Source organism: Diabrotica virgifera, chromosome 8 (genome assembly GCF_917563875.1).
Source record: "Diabrotica virgifera virgifera chromosome 8, PGI_DIABVI_V3a".
NCBI classification, from domain to species: Eukaryota; Metazoa; Arthropoda; class Insecta; order Coleoptera; family Chrysomelidae; genus Diabrotica; species Diabrotica virgifera.
This window is the reverse complement of record NC_065450.1, coordinates 42154247-42178690: the sequence shown is the minus strand read 5'-3', so window position 1 is coordinate 42178690 and position 24444 is coordinate 42154247. Positions and strand designations below refer to the sequence as shown.

The 24444-nt window shown below is 31.7% G+C and overlaps 1 protein-coding gene across 1 annotated transcript in view; it reads left to right on the top strand.

Annotated features, from left to right (window-relative positions):
• The first annotated feature begins 1597 nt into the window (after nucleotides 1–1597).
• LOC114336407 (endocuticle structural glycoprotein SgAbd-2-like) overlaps nucleotides 1598–24444 on the top strand; it is a 46782-nt gene continuing 23935 nt past the window's right edge. Inside the window, exon 1 of the mRNA XM_028286764.1 lies at nucleotides 1598–1804. Within this exon, the coding sequence (XP_028142565.1) occupies nucleotides 1793–1804 (12 nt within the window). The 5' untranslated portion in view covers nucleotides 1598–1792. The remainder of the gene's footprint in view (nucleotides 1805–24444) is intronic.

Sequence of the window (24444 nt, the reverse complement as noted above, 5' to 3'; positions counted from 1 at the left end):
TCCTTGAACTGTCGCCGTTTGAAAACTTGCCTTCTGGACACTTTGAAGGTTGAGAAAATGCAAACCGTTTGACTTAATCAAAACGACTTAAAAATATAACCAAAATATTATGTATTTTAAAAATTCGATATTGTTTAAGGTTTATTACAATGTCAGTATATATTATTGAACTAAAAAAATAAAGTTAAATAATAAAAAAACAATTTCGCAAAAAAGTGCAAGAGTCTTGCAGGTTGGTCTTGGTCTTGCGTAGCCTTGCAAGGTTTGGTCTTGGTCTTGGTCTTGAATACCTGGTCTTGGTATTGGTCTTGCAAACCAAAAGGCGGTCTTGGTCTTGGTCTTGCTGCAAGACCAAGACCAAGACCAGTCTCGCTCATCACTAACGAAAACGCAAGCTACCGAGACAAACGGTTCCGTTCAGTTTTGGGATTTTTCTATTTGGGCATTTTGGCAATCGCGTGGTGGTTAGCTGTAGCTAGATCCACACCTAGGTATAGGTATCATTGTGCAATGAGGGTAGGAAACCACAAAAAACTACCTTTCCCCTATTTTTTTATAATGTGAAAAAGTCCAGCTATAAAAAATATAAACAAAGACATATTTTTCAATGTCGACTAAGATTAAACTTTAAATAAAAAAATATGAAAAAAATTTTTTTAAGAAACGCTTTTCTTTAGTTACGAGTGACTAAAATTAAAAACATTATAAAAAAATCAACTAAAAAGCAAAAAATAAAAAAAAATTAAAAAATCTAACACATCCGTCAAAGAAAAGCGTGGCGCGTGTTCATCGAATAAACGGTTTTCGCCCCACGCTTTTCTTTAACGAATGTGTTAGATTTTTTCATTTTTTTTTTTATTTTTTGCTTTTTAGTTGATTTTTTTATAATGTTTTTAATTTTAGTCACTCGTAACTAAAGAAAAGCGTTTCTTAATTTTTTTTTTCGTATTTTTTTATTTTTTACATGTTAGTCTTACACTTTTCAAACATTAAAATATATCGTCATGTTTATTAAAATATGTATAAAACATATGATGTACTAACATGATCGGAATCGGCAAAAAATTTGAAACTTTATTGTTTATTAATGAAGCATAACGTAAACAATTAACGTAAAAAGTGAAATTATGTATTGTTCATATCATTAGCTATACAATCCGTAAAAGTTTCAAGCTTTTACATTGTAAAAAACAAGAGAATTTAAGCGTTTTCCATTAAAATCGTTTTTTTTTTATTTAAACAATTAATAAACATGAAAATTTTTTTATTGACTCGTGTATTGTTCCCACGAATGCATATATCTGCAAATTTTCATTCATTTGCATTGAAGAAAAGGCAGTCAAATTAACGTCTAAAGATTTGACGCAAACTATTGAACTAAATAAAAGCGTTAATTAATAATTAATACAGCTTCTAAAATAAACCTAAATATTTTTAGAGAATAACTAACCCAAACAAAAATTTTCTTTGTCTCTTTTGCATATCCTGTTTCTCATTTATACCTGCACTATTTTTAGGCAAATCTAAAACTCGAATCAGTGACAAGTAAAATATATCACATTCAAAATAATAAATTACACGCGGATGATGGTATTTGAGTGCTGCTGAAGATGCCGCGAACCAATTCTTAAAAAACATTTCATAAGAAAAACTGTCTCATCCCAATAAGTCAATAATTGGTATTTAGAAGAGTGAGGATGCTCCAGTAGAGAGGGTATATAAAGGGATTTTACGAAGATCTTTAATTTGTGTACATCTCAGTTTTGTCGACGGTGTTGATCGAAGACGAGTCATGAAATTTTTGGTAAGTACCTTTCACTTATGACCTCTGACTTTTGACATCTTATTCGCTTTGATGGTATTTTATTCGCTTCGATTTCTTGATTATGTAAAGGTGGGTGGAACTTGAGGTGCACTGCAAAGTGTATTTGAATATAGACATTACGGTTGAGTGAGGTGCTTACCTTTTGACCTATGGAAGGAATATTGGAAATTGATTTCTCTTCTTGAAAATTAGTTATAAAACAGAAGTTACTGGTAGTTTTGATCGCAGACCACGCAGTTTGTTAATATCTTTAATTATTTATTTATTTTTAAATATTTTGTTAAGTACTCCTGGCTAAAATATATTTAAGAGAGTAGGCGCAAAATTTCGTGTCAGTGTGTTTTAAATGCATTCATTTTTTTCGAGTCTTGAGAAACCTAATAAGTATTTTTGAAAAATTTAAACGCAAAATGAAAGACTACATTATTACCGAGGGCCAAAAATCCCTTAAATTAACCAAAAAGTTTCTTTTGAATGAAATATTTGAAATTGAAAATTACACTATATATTCTCTTTTTTTTTTCACCCCTGTAACTTATTAAAATAAACATTATAGAAGTTTTCAGGGGCTTTTGGCCCTCGGTAATAATGCAATCTTTAATTCGGCGTTTAAATTTTTCAAAAATACTTATTAGTTTTCTCAGGATTTGAAAAAATGAATGCATTTAAAATATAATGGCGGGAAATTTTGCACCTACACCCCAAGTCCTGACTAAAATTTAATAAGAAAATAGTTTGTGAGATTTTAATAATGTTATGTAACTTATGCATCTGTAAACTTTTTTTAAAAATGAAATTTGCGGTATGGCGCACAAGTGTAAATTTTTTAGAATAAAACTACTAAGTATAAGTCTCCCCTCATATTATGCACAATACTTTTTCTACGACCTATAATTTTTACATAATATGAAAGTACACTTATTTATTTATAAGGCTTAATAGCTTTTGAAATACTAGGGTTTTTCTTATTTTCATTTTATTTTTAATTAATAAGTATATTTAATTTAATCATTTTTCCAAGTACCTACTAATTTGCCCAAATTCTGATCCGGTCCAAAAATTTTTCATTGTATTTTTGCTAGTCTTGCTTTTATTTTATATTTTTCGTATTTTCTTGAATTTTTACTCTTAATTAAGTACATTATTCTTTAACTTTTCTAAAACTGTATATGTATATCATGTTTTTCCACTTGCAATTGAGGCCATGAGAGTCAAAATGGCCTAACTTATAAGAACATTACTTTACATAATCAAAGAAAATGATCAGAAGCTATCAATGTCCGATTGTTTTAATTGATTGGTTTCTTGATTTCATTTTGATCTTGATCGTGAATCTTGATTTGTATTTATTAATAGACCTATTTGTTTAGCACGTAATTTCGTATACGTATTCTCACCTGTTGCTTTGGTCACAAGCTGCTCATTCATTACCTATGACCTATACCTATTTATGTCAGCTAACAGCTAACCTATTTATGTCATGTAACTATTTATTTATTTACAAAGCTCAACAGTAGTCCAGAGATATAAGATTTTCTCGTGACACATCCCCTCCAGGCCGAAACCAAATTTTTTGAGTAGTATGGACATCTATCTTAATAACCTACATGTTTACTGTAGCCTATTTTGATGATATACATAGTTATAAACAAATGAAGATCAAAAAACGGTAAATTTTCGCTTTTTTCGTCTATTATCAAAAAGTTAAGCATTTTAAACAAATTTGAGAGTAAGAAACTCATAAATCGTATAAAAAACTTCAATATGGCGTTCGCTAAATATGTCTATCCTTGTTGGTTGCTTAGAAAATTGCAAAATAAATAATAAATTTTGAGTTTTTATAAATATTCATAACTTATGTATAAATCAACTTAGAACCTTCTTATTACATGGAATACTGAGACTTCTGGTGCTTAAATCATACCCTAAATTGCAGCGTAGTTGGTCAAATAGTTTAAAAGTTATTTAATTTGTTTATCCCAAATTAATTTCTTTTGCAACACTATAAGTCAGAATATTATAAGGTTACAGTAATACTTCGGACAGTTTATAAAAGAAGAACATTTATACTATTAACTTAATTAAAAAAAAATGACAAAAAGTAATTTTAAACAGTGTAAAATTATTTTGCAAAAACATGTCGGTTTTTTGCTTACGTATAAACAATTAGAATAACTTGTTAACCGTTACCCGTAGAAAAATTATTTTTTCATACTTATAAACACTGAATTTTTATACACATTTAGAAAGAAAAACAATTGTCCTAGGATAATTAGCGACGAAGTTAGCCCCCCGTTTTTTAATTCACATGTTCTTGCAGAATAATTTTGCAATATTTAGAATTATTTTTTGTCATTTTTTTAATTAAATTATTAGTGCAAATCTTCTTCTTTCATAAACTATCTAAAGTATTACTGTAACTTCATCATTTTCTGACTTATAGTGTTGCAACAAAAATTAATTTGGGATAAACAAATTAAATAACTTTTATAAACTATTTGACCAATTGCTTTGAAATATAGGGTATTATTGCACCAGAAGTCTCAGCATTCCGTGTAATAAGAAGGTTTTAAGTTGATTTTTACATAAGTTATGAATATTTATAAAATCTCAAAATTTATTATTTATTTTGCAATTTTCTAAGCAACCAATAAGGATAGGCATATTCAGCGAACGCCATATTGAAGTTTTTTATACGATTTATGAGTTTCTTACTCTCAAATTTGTTTAAAATGCTTAACTTTTTGATAATACACGAAAAAAGCGAAAATTTACCGTTTTTTGATCTTCATTTGTTTATAATTATGTATATCATCAAAATCGGCTGCAGGAAACATATAGGTTATTATTATAAAGGTCCATACTATTTAAAAAATTTGGTTTCGGCCTGGAAGGGGATGTGTCACCAACAGGATATTTTTTTCCCTTATTAGGCCAGGAACCAAAACTTTTCACCTCGCAATTTTTACAGAATGGATCGATTTGCTTGAAAATTTGAGAATAAGTAGTGGATAGTCCAAGGATCAAAATCTATATGATTCCGAAAGGCGCTTTTACCATGGGGGTGGTTGCCACCCCATCTCGGGGGTGGAATTTTTTTATTATATTTTGACTGCAAAAGTTGATAAAAACATTCATTCTAAGTAAAAAATGTCCTATACATTTTTTTGATAAAATTAATAGTTTTCGATTTATTCGTTATCGAAAGTATTAGGTTTGTATAGAAAAAATCAATGTTTTTCGATATACTTACTCATTTACGATTCACTCAATTTTTGCCGTAGAAAAACATTTTTCAACCCAGCTTCTTGGGAATTAAATAACCTACAATTTTATGTTTGAACATTTTTTCGTATCTCTGATGCTAATCTTTCTATTTTGAAGAAAATGGCCTTTTTTACCAAACTACAAAAATTCGTTATTCGCTTTTAACTTCAATTTTTTTAAAACTAATCATTCTAAGCCAGTCAAACTTTTAGAATCTATTAATAATACATAAATAAATAAGAATAAATAAGGCCAATGGCTAAAAACACCGCTAACTTATGCTTATTATGCTTACAATTGGATTTCTCCTTTTATTTTTCAAAAAAATATATATTGATTTTTTACCGTAACCTTTTATTTTTTATCTTAGAAAGTTTGGCGAAAAACAATTTTGTAGATTTTTATAAGATCTATAAGTTTATTAGTATTAAATCTTTTTAAAATCCTCATTCGCAAAAATAGGTGACTTTGAAAGGGTTGTTAAAGATGGTTTTGGCATGTTATTACCAGCTTTAATTGTCAATAGATCCCTCAATTTTTACCGTAGAAAAAATTTTTGCAAATAAGCTTCTTAGGAATTAAATAAGCTACAATTTTATATTTAAACATTTTTTCGTATCTCTGATGCTAATCTTGCTATTCTGAAGAAAATGCCATTTTTTTCCAAACTACAAAAATTCGTTATTCACTTTTAACTCCATTTTTTTAAAAACTAATCATTCTAAGCCGGTCAAACTTCTAAAACCTATTAATAATACATAAATAAAAAAGACCAAATAAGGTCAATGACTAATTTTAATTAGGGTGGTGATTAGGGGTTGCTTGCGATCACTTTTTCGCTGAAAAAAATAGGGACTGACATTCTTTTCATTATAAGTCACTTAATTTTTGAGCTAGAGACTTTTTTTATGTTTGGAGATAGATATTTTTAAGTGCTTTAAATTAGTTTAAACAAATGGCCCTCGAAAAATGCATTATTTTGAGCTTAACTTGCTTAATATTGATACTAGAAACTAAAAAAAAAACAAAATTTAAGCTTTTTTAACACATTAAAGAAGTTGTGATGAATTTTCACCGAGAAGTGCTTCATTTTTTGGTTATTTGCGTTGAAATATTCGATTTGAAATGTGTATAATAATAATCCATTTTTCATTAGCCCCCGCTATGCTTATACTGAATCTACATAATTCATACATACACTATTTTTTTACTTTTGTATACGCTATATTTTTTCTACGAATATTTTTTCGATAAAATGCTAAATTTTTAAGTTATTTGAGAAAAGCCGGCTAAAAACGTATTTTTTTGTTACTGTTATGTAAAAAATTAACATATTAACTCACAAATAACTCGAAAAGTATTGACTTAGTGAAAAAACTCTATAGAACAAAAGTTACTTAGAATTAATGAGTTTATCCATTTCCGCACTTATTTTGAACGTGATTTTTTACCCCCGAAGGGGTGGCACTCATCCTTGGGCCAAATCACACACCAGCATAATTACTTTTTTTCTTTGGCATGTTAGTTATGTGTATGCCAAATTTCATGTCAAGCCAAGCGCTTCTTCTATTCGGAGCAAAAACCGTGAGTAAATGGACTATTAATGACAAGGTGTTGCGAAATGTCGTTTAAAAGTGTTACCACAGAATAAATAACCACATGTGGTTATTTATTCTGTGGTCTTACCTACTAGATGGTATACATACTAGATGGTATACCATAGATGGTATAGGTATACTATACTAGCGGTTCTCAATCTGTGGTGTGGTACATGGACCACTGGTGGTATATATCATTATTTGCGGTGGTACACAAAAGGTAAAAACAGCCAAAATCAGCATTACTATTATAGTTAATTAGATTATCTGGCTACATAGATGGGTACGTATTTCAGTTAGGTGGTACCAAAAATAATAAAAAGTATTTTGTGGTACATGACTCAAAAATATTGGGAAGCACTGTACTATACAATAGACGGTCAGCTAGATTTGATGCTGTTATAGCAGTACAAATGTTATATAGGAAAATGAATAAGTTTCAAATAGCTTTTTTAACCATTATGTGGTCCAAAATGTTAGAATGTTTAAGTGCTGCTAATAAACATTAAAAATTACAACTATAAATTTATCAGATGCAGTTATTTTACTTAAATATTTAGCAAAGTAAAAGAGGTAAAAAAGAAAAATGATCTTTTTTACATTGTCGTAATTTGTTTTTGTAGTAACTACTTTCCACTGACAACTGACACCGGTCAATCCGAAAAGACATAAGAGAAAACAATACAAGAGAAATAACTCAAATAATTCAAGAAAACAAAATTTAAAAGTTTTGCGGCGAAATACGAATAACATTGGCAACAAAAATATGTACAGAATAAGAAACAAAGACAACAGCATTGCTACGGATAGAGCCGAAATCCTTAAGGTTGTCGAATCGTTTTATCGCGAAATGCATAAGAGCACCAACGCAAGGAAAGATCAGCTCCTGCCCAAAATCACAAACCAGGGATCAGAATTAATGCCAGAAGTAACACCAGACGAAGTTAAAAAGACACTTTCAGAAATGAAAAATAATAAATCCCCTGGCGATGACGGAGTAGTGATTGAGGCAATCAAACAAGGAGGAAATAAAATTATCCAGGTTTTGGCCAAACTTTTCACCGAATGCATTTACCAAGGAAAAACGCCTTCTCAATGGAACGATGCAGTCATTGTTTTATTGCACAAGAAAGGTGACATAACAGATCTAAAAAACTACCGTCCTATCAGTCTGCTATCACACATATATAAACTTTTCACAAAAATTATCAAAAAAAGACTGGAGGCTAAGTTAGACTTCTATCAGCCTAGAGAACAAGCTGGCTTCAGATCCGGATATAGCACTAACCACCACTTACTGGTAATAAAAAACTTGATCGAGAAGTCTGCGGAATACAACAAACCATTGGCACTGATATTCGTGGACTACGAGAAAGCGTTTGATACCATAAACCAGCAGTAAATGTTAAAAGCATTGACAGAATTCCGAATAGACCATCGCTACACTAACATGATAAAATATATCTACCACAACGCAACGGCTAGCGTAAGACTATCTGATCAACAAACAAATAAATTCTGTATACAGCGAGGAGTACGGCAAGGAGACACCATCTCACCAAAGCTGTTCACAACCCTTTTAGAACACAGTTTTAAGACGGCAGATCTGAACGAATATGGTATCAACATAAATGGAGAGAAGCTCAGTCATTTGAGATTCTCAGATGACATCGTCCTTATAGCCGATCGTATGGATGATGCAATAATAATGTTGAACAAGTTATATCACGCTTCCCTAGAGGTCGGACTAAAGATTAACATCAACAAGACGCAAATAATGACTAATCTGGTGCTAAATCGTAATATTGTTGTTGATGGAATGGATATTGAGCAGACTGCATCTTATAAGTACTTGGGACATGAAATTCGGTTGGGAAGAGATAACCAGACTTGCGAGCTCCCACGTCGCATAGGATTAGCCTGGGCAGCGTTTGGTAAACTGAGCTATGTATTTAAATCGGACTTACCCATATGCCTGAAAAGGAAAATCTTTGACCAGTGTGTATTGCCTGTACTCACTTATGGAGCGGAAACATTAACACTCACAAAAAAGGTAGTGAACAAGATTCGCATAACTCAGAGGGCTATGGAGCGCCAGAAGTTGGGTGTCTCCCTGAGGGACCGAATCCCAAACGAAGAAATACGTCGTAGAACAAAAACAGCGGACGCCGTGGAAAGAATCGCGTCGCTCAAGTGGAATTGGGCAGGACACGTCGCCAGATTGTCAGACAATCGATGGACAAAACGTATTGTCGAGTGGAGGCCACGAGAAGAAGCACTACGGAGCAGAGGACGGCCACCAACCAGATGGGCTCACGATCTGAAGCGTATTGTCAGCAACTGGATGCAAGCCGCACAAAACAGAGAAAGATGGAAAGAGCTGAGGGAGACCTATGTCCAGCAGTGGACGCGTACGGGTTGATGATGGTGACTTTCCAAAACAACATAAATATCTGTAAATTTGTTTTAAGTAAATGGTCGCTTTAAAGGGGCCTACTTCTTATGACCGCCTAGGGCCCCATGATGCCTTAAACTGTCAGTGCCAACGTCAACGTATCCACTATGTGGAGCAGTTACATGGAGCACGGAGCTCCAACGTAGTGGATACGTGCCTTTATATTCCTTTATAGCCTATCATATGCTATAACTTATGTAACTATATCTCACTGAAATAAAACAGAAAATGATACATCTACTTGTAAAGTATAATTTTCAAGAATTAAAATTGGTACAGCAATAAACTCTCTCTTTTACTTAAGGCGGGCAATTTTCGAGAGAACAAGAACATGTACTCGTAGAGTTTAGTCTCCGGAAAACTACATTACGTAACTGATGACCACTTCGGGTTAAAAGAAATGTCATGGTTATAATATCAAAATTTATTTTCACTGCGTTCCTCGGCGGTCAGTAAAGTAATTCTTTACGAATTAGCCGGTAACCGGTTTTAAATCGAGAGTGGAAATCAGCACGATCTACAATAAATTAAACCCATCCTTGGTTGATGCAACACCCACAAGTAATCCAAGCTGTAATAATGTAATACATAATTGAAAATTGAATTGAATCTCATCGCATCTGCGGCAAGTGAACGCATCTTGATACAGATGTTTCATTGTGAAGGTTTCTTTAAATACCTACTTAATAAATTATTCACCTACAGTGTGTATCAGTTGATTACATATTGCAGAAATCGAAATTACGTGGATGTTGAAAATATTATTTACGTAGATACTCGGTAAAATCTACAAGAATAAAAAAAAACCGCTAAACCCCGTAAAAATGAGTGGCACATACAATATTCCAGCTACAAAAGAGCTAACATGAATATTACGTGGTGCGAAAATGTATTTTCATTTTGATGGAAAATAAAATTCTAGTTTCATTTTGAAAGGTTTTTCCATAATAGTTGTTAAATTTGAAGCAAAATTCACCACAAAAGGGTAACTTTGATACAGTTTCCATTGTGAAAATCTTTTGTGCCATGTTTTACATAATACAGAGGATTTGGTCGTAAGTGAACCGATCAAAGGCCTTCTCGAAATCGATAAAACACATGTATACCGGTTGTTCTATATACCTACATATATTTGAATGATGACCTGCAACCGAATATCAATTAAACCCACATCTGCAAAAAAAGTATTCAAAGTCAAAGATGGTACATACGGGTTTTTTTTCGTTTTAAATGTTTTATCATAAAAATTCATCAGGCAAAAATTGTAGATTTCGAAAATTCAGAGCCGTTAGGTGCGGCTGATACGATTTAATCTAATTTAATTTTTGCATATATTAGTATGATAGAATTGATTCAAAAAATGACATAACCCAGACATCCAAAGTGAAAGTTATCCTGTAACACCAAATTGTTCTATATGGTCCATATAATGTTCAGAAAAAAGTCACACCTTTTTAAGCGTCGGGTTTGGGGGAGAGGGGGAGAAGTCGGTAAATTCGTAGTTTTTTACGTTTTTCGTCAATATTTCTAAAACTATGAGGTTTAGCATGAACAACCTTCTATACAAAAATGTTCTACATTAAATTTGAAATAAAAAAGGCCCTACACATAATCCTTTTAAAATGAACGGTTCCAAAGTTACGTAGGTAGTATTGTATAATTGGTCCAAAAAAAGGCCTAACCCAGACATCCAAAGTAAAAGTTTTCCTCCAACACCAAATTGTCCTATATGGTCCACATATTGTTCAGTAAAAAGTTACACCATTTTGAGCCTCCGGTTTAGGAGGGAGATGGGGGAGAAATCGGTAAATTAGTAGTTTCTTTACATTTTTCGTCAATATTTCTAAAACTTTGTTTAAGCGTAAACAATGTTCTATACAAAAACGTTCTACATAAAATTTAAAACAAAAATGGTCCTATCCATAATTGTTATAAAATCAACGGTTCCAGAGTTATGGAGGGTGAAATGTGGAGGTTTTAGATACTTTTTACATTTTTTGGGCAATTGATGATGATTTTGGCTGGTGCGGTTGACGTTTCTTCAAGGGCTTATCACTAACATACCATCGGCTACTGAAATAGCAAATCCTGTTAAAGAAAATTTCTTTCAATCAGTAAAAATATTATAAATTGCCCAAAAAATATAAGAAATATCGAAAACCTCCACTTTTCACCCTCCGTAACTCTGGAATCGTTGATTTTATAACAATTATGTATAGGAACTTTTTTTTTGTTTTAAATTTGATGTAGAACATTTTTGTATCAGCAATCTTTTATCTTATTCTGACAAATCTATATTTAATATCTTAATCAAGTTTATAAATGATTCTAAGATAAAAATTTAAACATATCTATAACAAAATTCTGTGGCAAAAAGACGCTTTGTCTAATGCCATCTCTTTCTCTCCACACACACACACACACACAACATTTTTGTATAGAATATTGTTTACGCTAAAGCATATTTTAGAAATATTGACGAAAAACATAAAAAAACTACTAATTTACCGATTTCTCCCCCATCTCCCCCCAAACCGGACGCTCAAAATGGTGTAACTTTTTACTGGACAATATCTGGACCATATAGAACAATTTGGTGTTGGAGGAAAACTTTTACTTTTAATGTCTGGGTTAGACCTTTTTTGGACCAATTATACTATACTACCTCCGTAACTTTAGAACCGTTCATTTTAGAAGGATTATCCATAGGGCCTTTTTTGTTTCAAATTTAATGTAGAATATTTTTGTATAGAAGGTTGTTCATGCTAAACCGCACAGTTTTAGAAATATTGACGAAAAACTTAAGAAACTACGAATTTACCGATTTCTCCCCCCTCTCCCCCCAAACCCGATGCTCAAAATGGTGTGACTTTTTTCTGAACATTATGTGGACCATAAAGAACAATGTATAGGCTGATCACAATGTATAAGTCACAAAGCCTACGCAGTGGTCATAAAGTTTTGCAATCTTCCTCATTCATGCATGCGTCAATCATTCACAAAGTTAAGTAGGTATACCTATATACATATAGTACCTATTGTAGTTTTTTGAGAAATCTAAGGTTTAGAATAATAGTCCAGGGTAATAAGGTTTTTTTACTTCAACAGCCAGGGTACTGAAGAATTTTTTCGACAGGTAATACCTATAAGAAAAAATTTTATCTATTTCCTGCGTAGGATCTGCGGCCATTTTTATTTATAAACAATTTGGGCCTGCTTGCTCATTCGGAGTTCAACTCAAGTTCAGCGCCATTACCGAGTTCAAGGCATGAATTGCGTACCATCGTACAACGTACTTCATGCCTTGAACTCGGTTAAGGCGCTGAACTTGAGTTGAACTCCGAATGAGCAAGCGGGCCTTAGTGTCAAAAAACGGCTTATTTTCCTTTTTTTTTTAAATCAATGGAAAACAGTGAAACTTATGGTTTTTTTAGTACAAACATCTTCAATACCACGGAAAAAGCTTTAAAATGGCGTATTACAAAGTTTAATACACTCATTTATTGTTAATAGATTTGCGAAAAAAGGTCGAAATTGCAAAAAAATTTATTTTTTAATAATCATTGTAAAAAATTAGTGTACAGCTTTGAAATTTTTGTCAAATGAGGGTTTGGTGCTTAATATGTGACAAAAATTTCAAAGCGATTTATTCAATTGTTTAAATTTTATTCAAATTGTTTATCCCAGAGAGCTGTTTTTTGCAATAACATAAGTCAAAAAAATGATAACAGAACCATTCTACAGATGTCAAATGAAAGAGCATGAGCTAAATTTTTAAATTGGTTTTAAAAAAGTGAATAAAAAATGCATTTATTAGTAATAAATAATTATGAAAAAGTATCGTAAATTTGTCTTTTTATTTTTTTATATAAAAAATTACATATATTTATTACAATTTTTTATCAATTATTATATACATTACTTGGTACTAACATTACTAACATTACTTGGTAGTTGTGCACCTTAAACACCGAAAAATGATAGATTTTTTTGAAAAAAGGTATTCAAAAAGTGTATAAGAAAAAATGGATACTTTTGCATAACTATTTATTACTGATAGGTAAATGCATTTTTATTCCCTTTTTTAAACCAATTTGAAAGTTTAGATCATGCTCTTTTATTTGGCACCTGTAGAATGGCTCTAAAATCATTTTTTTCTGACTTATGATATTTCCAAAAAAAAAGCTCTCTGGAATAAACAATTTGAATAAAATTTAAACAATTGAACGAATCGCTTTGGAATTTTTATCACATATTAGGCACCAAAGAACCCTCATTTGACAAACATTTCAAAGCCATACACTAATTTTTACAATAGTTATTGTAAAATTAATTTTTTTCCAATTAATTTCGACCTTTTTCGCAATTATATTAATAATAAATGAGTATAATAATATCAATATTTATAATACGCCATTTTAAATCTTTTTCCATGCTCTCGAGGATGTTTGTACTAAAAAAACCATAAGTTTCATGGTTTTCCATTGATTTGAAAAAAAAAAGGGAAAAAGGCCGTTTTTGACACTAATTTGTTTATAAATAAAAATGGCCGCCAGATCCTACGCAAGAAATAATTACAATTTGTTCTTATAGGTTATCACCTGTCGAAAAAACGCTTCAGTACCCTGGCTGTTGAAGTATCATGAACAGGGTATATTTTTACCTTTTACCCTTATTAGTCATGTCGCCAGGGAGGGGGGGTACAACGTGGACTTACCCAAGTTTTTTTATGTATTATGGCCCGTAGAACACGGGAATTTTTTGGAGAGATTTTTGTACTAAAAAAACCATAAGTTTCATGGTTTTCCATTGATTTGAAAGAAAAGGGAAAAAGGCCGTTTTTGACACTAATTTGCTTATAAATAAAAATGGCCGCCAGATCCTACGCAAGAAATAGTTACAATTTGTTCTTATAGGTTATCACCTGTCGAAAAAACGCTTCAGTACCCTGGCTGTTGAAGTATCATGAACAGGGTATATTTTTACCTTTTACCCTTATTAGTCCTGTCGCCGGGGGGGGGGGGGGTACAACGTGGACTTACCCAAGCTTTTTTATGTATTATGGGTATTATGTGTTATGGGTAACAGTTGATCCGGATGCCGATAAGATTGTTATAAACAAAGAACTTGAGGAAATACATAACAGCGATTTCTCGCAAAACAAAACATTTTTTTTGTATTTTTTAGGTTATGCTAAACAAAAAATGTTCTTACTTACAAGTTTTTTTGTAAAATGCATATTTTTCGAGATAAACGCAGTTAAACTTTAAAAAAATCGAAAAATTGCAATGTTTGAACCCGAATAACTTTTGATTAAAAAATAAAATAGCAATTCTGCTTACTGTATTTGAAAGTTTAAGTCAAATTCTATCAGTTTTGATTATTTGCATTGCTAAAAATTAATTTTTTTATTGTTAAACAAAGCTATAAACACATAGTGTTTCCCGTGCCCAATGCATGCGTTTTAATGTACGTAATCTACGTAGAAATTGTCTGTATGCGCGCCTACTCGTTCGATTTTAAATTAGAAATGCATTGAAAACATCATTCAAGCACTATGTGTTTATAGCTTTGTTTAACAATAAAAAAATTAATTTTTAGCAACGAAAGTAATCAAACCCGATAGAATTTGACTTGAACTTTCAAACGCGGTAGGCAGAATTGCTATTTTATTTTTTAATCAAAAGTTATTCGGGTTCAAAAATTGCAATTTTTCGATTTTTTGAAAGTTTAACCGCGTTTATGTCGATAATTATGCATCCTACGAAAAAAACTTGTGAGAACATTTTTTGCTTAGAATGACCCAAAAAATACAAAAACATGTTTTGTTTTGCGAAAAATCGCTGTTATGTGATTCCTCAAGTTCTTTGTTTATAAAAATCTTATCGACATCCGGATCAACTGTTACCCAAAAAATTCGTGTTCTACGGGTCAAAATACATAAAAAAATTGGGTAAGTCCATCTGAATTAAGGAGGTCGTTGTACTCCCTCTGGCGACAGGACTATATTAGCCTGGCCTATAATACATAACAACAAGATCAGTAAATCATGTTCATCATGTTCATCTTTATTTTCTTTTAGCCAGTCGTATAAAGAGTATGGCATCAATTTATGAAACCTCAATCAACAAATTATTTTTCTGTATAGTAATAAAAAATTGCAAAATTATATAAGAATAAAAGTTTAAAAACACTAAAAATCTAAATTTAATTTATTGACATGATTCTATCAGAATTTAAAAACGAATGTAATTTGGAAAAATTTCCAAACTACATAGATTAATATACCTATTAATAAAAAACGGAGGATATCTACTTTCGGTTTCAAAATTTCAACATTTTCAAGCAACGGTAAATATCGTAAATGCAAATAAGATTGTTACGAGTGATAAATTTTTATATTTGTCATCTTCTTAATGGAAACTGCTATTTGCATACGTTACCTAATAAAGAAGAAGAAATAATTTCTTATTAACGTAGGATCTGCAGAGGTGTAATGAAAGAATCTTTGCATATTTGAATAATGTAAATGTACCTATATAGCGAATACTCACGCATATTTTTTTTATTTCGTGTAGATAAATAAAACTACAATGTGTCGTACTCTTATGATGATTTATTGATTACACTTAAGTATAGTCTATTACAAATTTTCACTTTCTGCTTTCAATAAATTTCAATGGGACATGGGACGTGTTACATTAAAGAGATTCGAAATATTTCCTGTATATTATATGAAATAGATTTATACAGTGTGGGCCAAAGAAAAAAGTCCACCTCGATATTTGACAGTATTTATTAGATTTTAAGGAAATGACGAAACAGGTCGATTTTTGATCTAAGGGGGGACACATTTACGGTACATGCATCTGTCATTTGTCAACCCCCTCCATTCCACTTCCCCCACCCCTTATTTTTAAATAGGGAATAGGGGTCGTATGCTAGCTTATTTGAAAGGTTATTCAATTCTCTATTCAGTGATATAAAAATTAACATAATTATTTACACAGGGTGCCCAAGAAAAAAATGTTTTAATTAAATTAATTGACACAAAAAGAAGAATGTATATAATTTATTTAATTCAAAATACATTCTACTGCTGACACAAAACAGAAAAAAATGTTTTTTGATAAATAAACATTGCTTTTCGCTTAATTTCAATGTTCAAGCTGCCATCCATCTGCCTCTTGGTACGTTGAATATTGAATTCAGGCAACAATTCCCTATTTAAAAATAAGGGGTGGGGGAAGTGGAAGGGAGGGGGTTGACAAATGACATATGTATGTACCGTAAAAATGTGTCCCCCTTAGATCAAAAATCGATCTGTTTTTTCATTTCCTTAAATTCGAATAAATACTGCCAAATATCGAGGTGGATTGTTTTCTTTGGCCCACACTGTATATTTTGGCATATGTTAGAATTGTTTTCCTTCTTATCATCATCATCATCATCATCAACAGCTATTCGTTCGAGGCATCATCAACAGCATCGTCGAATGTAAACCTCTCTTAAGTATGTCCATTCATATCTGTTCGTTGTTTTTTGCATCTATTCGTGACCAGCCATTTGCTTGATGTGATCAGTCCATCTGGTTTGAGGTCTGCCTCTACTTTTCTTATTTACTCTTGGTCGTCATTCAAGAATTCGCTTCGTCCAACGGTTGTCTTTCATTCTTCCTATGTGTCCTGCCTAATTAATTGAATTCATTGAATGTATTATTCGATACCTTTGATGATTCAAAGTCCTTTTGTACATAAGTATAGACATCATTCTGAAGTAATTGTTGATGTTCTTGCTACTAGTGAATTATTTTATTCATATTCACTATACTCATACTCCCTTAAGTTGAAAACTTTTGGCTACTAATCTGTTTTTTAATTCCTTCTTGCTTTGTTCTAAAAATCCATTTTATTTGTATAGGTTTTTTTACGTTCAGGTAATTATATTTTTGTCCATGTATTTAGTTTTTCATGTGAGTGTAAGTTCGTTCTTGTATATTCTACCCATTCTGGATCTTTCATGGCATCTTCATAACATACAGGATTATTTTCTTATGCTCATATTAAGCAATACATAGGCTGTATAAATTTCATATCCACTTAAATCGTTGAATGATTTTATTCGTCTTCCTGTTTTTGTTGTTTCTATCTTTGGTATGCATTCTCCATCATTTTCAGAATTTTGTATTTTCTGTTTCATCTTTATTAGTCCAGTCGTCAGTGACGAAAATGACACTGAACCTCTAAAAATCATACGAACAAGCTGAATTCTACTTATAATGTCAATTTCGGGAGTCAGGACCTCAAAAAAGATGAAAAAAAGTTTGCTACTCCTAACCCTGGGATTCTCCCTAAAACCGCAATAGTTGGGGGGAAACGGAAATCATCGATTTACCAAGAATCCGTAGAAAAAAATAGTTCAAACAAGAAATGAGGATGTTAAAGCCAAAGTGTAAGGTGTACCTAAGTCATATTTGTAAAATGATGTAAGTTTTGCTTTATAACCTTGATAAATAGACGAATTTTAATCGGGAAAATCATGAAAATTGGTCTAAGTATTTACAGTAATACTACAGTAAAGGCTGATTCTCACTATCATGCAAGGCAAGTGCTCGGCATGGGCAAGGCATCGGTTCGGCAAGATACATTTTACATAAAATCTATGAACTTCACGCGATTTAATTCACACTATGCGTACCAGGCACCAGGCAAGCGACGGGCTTTGCATGAGACGTTCTTTTCGAAACAATCTTTTCCTAGCATGTGCCGTGATGGTCACGACAGTTAGTCCAAGGCCCATCTGTTTTGAGATGGACGTTGAGAGGTGACTCAAATTTTTTTGCAGAAATTGCTTGAAAATAACTCAAATAATAATATTTGAAATCAATGGAAAAATCCCAATAGTTGGCTGTATACCATAGTTTAAAAACCTATACAGAAGTAAAAACTTCAAATTGTATTTTGGTATAAAATAGTTTATTTAAAACTTCTAAAAGTCATCCACATGGATTGCAAAACGTTTTCGTTCTGAACAGAACATCTTCAGTGCATTCCGCAAAGTAGTTGTAACTAGCACACCAATGAAGGTGGTAACTTCAAAATATATGGCTTACATTATACCTTATGATAAAATATTATGACTACAAGTCGATGTTACTAGATTAAAATATGTATGTGCCTAAAGAGCAACATGCTTCCCTGCTCGAAAAAACTAGGTACTTGCCATTTGAATTAGCACAGACCAACTTGGCATGGCAAGTACCTAGTTTTTTCGAGCAGGGAAGCATGTTGCTCTTTAGGCACATACATATTTTAATCTAGTAACATCGACTTGTAGTCATAATATTTTATCATAAGGTATAATGTAAGCCATATATTTTGAAGTTACCACCTTCATTGGTGTGCTAGTTACAACTACTTTGCGGAATGCACTGAAGATGTTCTGTTCAGAACGAAAACGTTTTGCAATCCATGTGGATGACTTTTAGAAGTTTTCAATAAACTATAATTTGAAGTTTTTACTTCTGTATAGGTTAATAATATTTGAGTTATCCTCCCACTCAAAATGGTCCGGAACATTGTTTAAATAATCAAAATGTCAAAATATGAAGGAAAAATTCGATTTTTTTATTGGTTTTTTGATTATAACTTTAAAACTACTCATTTTTGAGAAAAGTTGTACTGACATAAAAGTTGCGTAATTAAATTTCCAATAATACAGGGTGTAACAAAAATACAGGTCATAAATTTAATCGCGTATTCTGGGACCAAAAATAGTTCGATTGAACCTAACTTACCTTAGTACAAATATGCACGGAAAAAAAGTTACAGCCCTTTGAAGTTACAAAATGAAAATCGATTTTTTCCAATATAGCGAAAACTATTAGAGATTTTTTATTAAAAATGGACATGTGGTATTGTTATGGCAGTATTATTTTAAGAAAAAATTATAATGAAATTTGGACACCCCATAAAAATTTTATGGGGGTTTGTTTCCTTTAAACCCCCCCAAACTTTTGTGTACGTTTCAATTTAATTATTATGGTAGCGCCATTAGTTAAACACAAGTTTTTAAAAACTTTTTTGTCTCTTAGTACTTTTTCCAAAAGTCAGTTTTTATCGAGATATTTGAATATTTGTCAAATCCACCACATATTTGTATATGGTAAAGTACGATTATGGAGACTTGGTAATAATATGAAAATTTATTTATGATTTACATTTTTAGGAATATTTTGAACCATATTAAAAAAGAAGCCACATCTCGATAAAAGATGCTTTATCAAAAAAATACAAACAGGCAAAAAAGTTTTAAAAACACTGTGTTTAACTAATAGTACCGCAGTAATAGTTTAATTGGAACGTATACAATCATTTGGGGGGTTTAAAGGAACAAAACCCTCATAAAATTTTTATGTAAACATATTAAAAAAGAAGCCGCAACTCGATAAAAACTGCCTTATCGAAAAAATACTAAGAGGCAAAAAGTTTTAAAAATATTTAATTTAACTAATGGCATCAGAATAATAATTTAATTGAAACGGACACAAAAGTTTGGGGGGGTTTAAGGGAACAAAACCCCCATAAAATTTTTAAGGGGTGCACAAATTTCACTATAATTTTTCTTTAAGATGTTTTTGCCATAAGAATGCCACATGTCTATTTTCAACAAAAAATCTCTAATAGTTTTCGACATATGCGAAAAAATCGATTTTCATTTTGTAACTTCAAAGGGCTGTAACTTTTTTTGTGTGCATATTTGTACTAAGGTAAGTTAGGTTCATTCGAACTATTTTTAGTCCCAGAATATGTGGTTTAATTTATGACCTGTATTTTTGTTACACCCTGTATAGAGTTAGTTAAAAATTTAAAAAATAGTCACCCTTGTTGCCAAATAGCAATAATTGCGAAAAAAAACATACAAAAACAAGTATTCGCATTTTACGTTTTTCAACCATTTATGCTCCACTTAGGACCTTCATATTTGACCCAGAAAAACTTTATGATATAGTAAAACAACACTGTAAATTTTATTAAGATCGGTTCAATAGATTTTGCAAAATAAGTTTTGCAATCCAGCTTTCGCAAAAAGAATTTATTTTTTCAAAATGTTACAGAACTGAAAATAAAGCAGATAGCAAGTTCAAATTTTTTTTGGTTATAGAAGTGTACTGTACCTGTCATTTGCAATTTGCAAAATTAAAATTGATTAATTACCACGGCGTCAGGAAATTTTTTAAATAAACATTAATTTTTGGTGCTACGCGCAGGACAGCGGTGTTCGATTCACACAAGTTGATTTCCACCAAAATTTCTTCCAATCTTTATCTAATATATTATTTTCTTACTCTATATTTTGTTGTATTTTAATATTTTAATTCCGCAAAAATCAAACCCATTTTATTATTGTTTGTGAAATATTGTTTAAACAATTTGTATAATATGTTTAAAAATAATAAACTTTTATTCTTTAAATTAAAATATATGAACAAAGAAAGTTTTTGCTAAAAAATTGTTATTTCTAAGGATAGAGTATGTGTTTTTATTTTGCAATAAACAAATTTATTTATTTATATCGAAATGTAATAAAAATTAAAATGTAACAATATTTATCAAAGGTCATTGGAATGCCCAATCAGAGCAAACTACCCGCTGTCCTGCGCGTAGCACCAATAATTAATGTTTATTTAAAAAAGTTCCTGACGCCGTGGTAGTTAATAGATTTTAATTTTGAAAATTCCAAATTAAAGGTACAGTACACTTCTATAAGCAAAAAAAATTTCAACTTGCTATCTGCTTTATTTTCAGTTCTTTAACATTTTGAAAAAATGATTTTTTTTGCGAAAGCTGGATTGCAAAATTTATTTTGCAAAATCTATTGAACCGATTTTAATAAAATTTATAGTATTGTTTAACTGTATCATGTAATTTTTCTGGGTGAAATATGAAGGTCCTAAGTGTAGCATAAATGGTTGAAAAACGTAAAATGTGAATACTTGTTTTTGTATGGTTTTTTCGCAATTATTGCTATTTTGCAACAAGGGTGAGTATTTTTTAAATTTCTAACCAATCAGGTATTGTAGGAAATTTAATTACGCAACTTTTACGTTAGTACAACTTTTCTGGGAAATGAATACTTTTAAAGTTATAATCAAAAAACGAAGAAAAAAATCGAGTTTTTCCTTAATTTTTTGACATTTTGATTATTTAAACAATGTTCCGAACCTTTTTGAGAGGAAGGATAACTCAAATATTATTATTTGACTGATTCTCAAGCAAATTCTGCAAAAAAATGTGAGTCACCTCTCAACGTCCAAATGTACTAATATTTTTACAGATGCGCCCTGGTCTAAGTGTGAATACCTTACCGGCAAGCAATCTGCAATATTGGTTGTTTAAAAGCAGTTTTATAAAGACGATAGAGAAAAGAAGTATTGTGTTTTTGAAGAGGTCTTTCAGTATGCGCCAATTTTTCTTCTTCTTTTGGCATCATAACTCTGGATGGTTCTTTGCCTGTCTGGCTATGTCCTTCCATTCGGATTTCTCTTGTGTACTTTTCTCCATTGTCTTATGTTCATGGTTTTCATGTCGTCTTCCACGTCATCCATCCCTCTCGTTCTGGCCCTTTCTTCTTTTTTTCGCCTTCTCATCGGCTTCCATTGTAATATTTTCTTTGTCGTTTATTCATTTTCTTTTCTCTGCACATGTCTCAGCCATGACAGTCTTTGACTTTCCACAAATTGTACAATATCGTAACCTTCATTCAATTCATGAACCTCGTGGTTTCTACTGATTCTCCATGTGCTGTCTTCCTCTTGCACCGGGTCATATACTGTTCTCAGTATTTTTCTCTCGAATGTACTGAGTTGGGCTTCATCCCTTTTCGTCATTGCTCAGGTTTCGCAACCATACGAGTCTAATCAATGTTATGTCTATTAAGCCAGATCATCCATTTCATAAGTCCATATTTGGAATAGTGTCATATTTTTTTGCTAATTTTTTGCTAATTTATTCCCACAAAAACAAATTTTTTGCTCCACCCCTAACCGAGAAACAATGGTTGATGTAGCTTAATATTATGTCACATCATCGATAGCCATATCTCGCGAACCTAAAGAGCTAGAAAATCGTACGACGCGGCATATTTTTTTGCTAATTTATTGCTGTCGATCTGCATATTCAACATACCTCAAAACCACCCCTGCTTCCCTTACAGCTAAACAACACCCCCAAAAAACAACGAAAAATCTTGAAAAATGATTTTTGTGATATAGTTGACGGTTGATATTTAATTGCTAATTTTTTGCTGTCATTAGCCGTAAAAAACAAATTTTTTGCTCCACCCCTAACCGAGAAACAATGGTTGATGTAGCTTAATATTATGTCACATCATCGATAGCCATATCTCGCGAACCTAAAGAGCTAGAAAATCGTACGACGCGGCATATTTTTTTGCTAATTTATTGCTGTCGATCTGCATATGCAACATATCCCAAAACCATCCCTGCTTCCCTTACAGCTAAACAACACCCCCAAAAAACAACGAAAAATCTTGAAAAATTATTTTTGTGATATAGTTGACGGTTGATATTTAATTGCTAATTTTTTGCTGTCATTAGCCGTAAAAAACAAATTTTTTGCTCCACCCCTAACCGAGAAACAATGGTTGATGTAGCTTAATATTATGTCACATCATCGATAGCCATATCTCGCGAACCTAAAGAGCTAGAAAATCGTACGACGCGGCATATTTTTTTGCTAATTTATTGCGGTCGATCTGCATATGCAACATACCCCAAAACCACCCCTGCTTCCCTTACAGCTAAACAACACCCCCAAAAAACAACGAAAAATCCTAAAAAATGATTCTCATGATATGGTTGACAGTTGATGTTCAATAACAAATTTTTTTCTATGATAAGTTCTATCGATCCAAAGCTTATTTTAAATGTTTTTTAATGATATTGATGCACGTATTATAAAAATTGAGTTATCCATCGCATTTTTTCGGTATGTCAAAAAAAAGTGTTTCATTTTTTGTTTATTACATTTTCTGTTATATCTCGAAATCTGCCCGATGGATTTTAATGATCCTCATCTCTTTTTATTTTGTTAAACGTGCAAAAATATGAATTTTTCATTTTACAATATCAATGCATATCGAACCATATCTCCGAGATTTATCGATCGATTTTTGACTATTATTAAAAATAAGTCACTTCGATACCACTCCGGCTACACTCATAAAAAAGTAGTTACCGATCTTAGAAAAAGCGTTCTTGAACGAAGAAAGGCTGTTTTCTACAGCAAAGAGTAAAATAAACTATAGCCAAGAACTTATTCTTCATAAGAATGTATTGAAAAAAAATTCTTGGTTGTAATTTATTTTACTCTTGGCTCTAGAAAACAGCCTTTCTTCGTTCAAGAATGCTTTTTCTAAGATCGGTAACTACTTTTTTTATGAGTGTAGCCGGAGTGGTATCGAAGTGACTTATATTTAATAATAGTCAAAAATCGATCGATAAATCTCGGAGATATGGTTCGATATACATTGATATGGTAAAATGAAAAATTCATATTTTTGCACGTTTAACAAAATAAAAAGAGATGAGGATCATTAAAATCCATCGAGCAGTTTTCGAGATACATATAACAGAAAATGTAATAAACAAAAAATGAAACACTTTTTTTTTGACATACCGAAAAAATGCGATGGATAACTCAATTTTTATAATACGTGTATAAGTATCATTAAAAAACATTTAAAATAAGCTTTGGATCGATAGAACTTATCATAGAAAAAAATTTCTTATTGAACATCAACTGTTAACCATATCATGAGAATCATTTTTTAGGATTTTTCGTTGTTTTTTGGGGATGTTGTTTAGCTGTAAGGGAAGCAGGGGTGGTTTTGGGGTATGTTGCATATGCAGATCGACAGCAATAAATTAGCAAAAAAATATGCCGCGTCGTACGATTTTCTAGCTCTTTAGGTTCGCGAGGTATGGCTATCGATGATGTGACATAATATTAAGCTACATCAACCATTGTTTCTCGGTTAGGGGTGGAGCAAAAAATTTGTTTTTTACGGCTAATGTCAGCAAAAAATTAGAAATTAAATATCAACCGTCAACTATATCACAAAAATCATTTTTCAAGATTTTTCGTTGTTTTTTGGGGGTGTTATTTAGCTGTAAGGGAAGCAGGGATGGTTTTGGGGTATGTTGCATATGCAGATCGACAGCAATAAATTAGCAAAAAAATATGCCGCGTCGTACGATTTTCTAGCTCTTTAGGTTC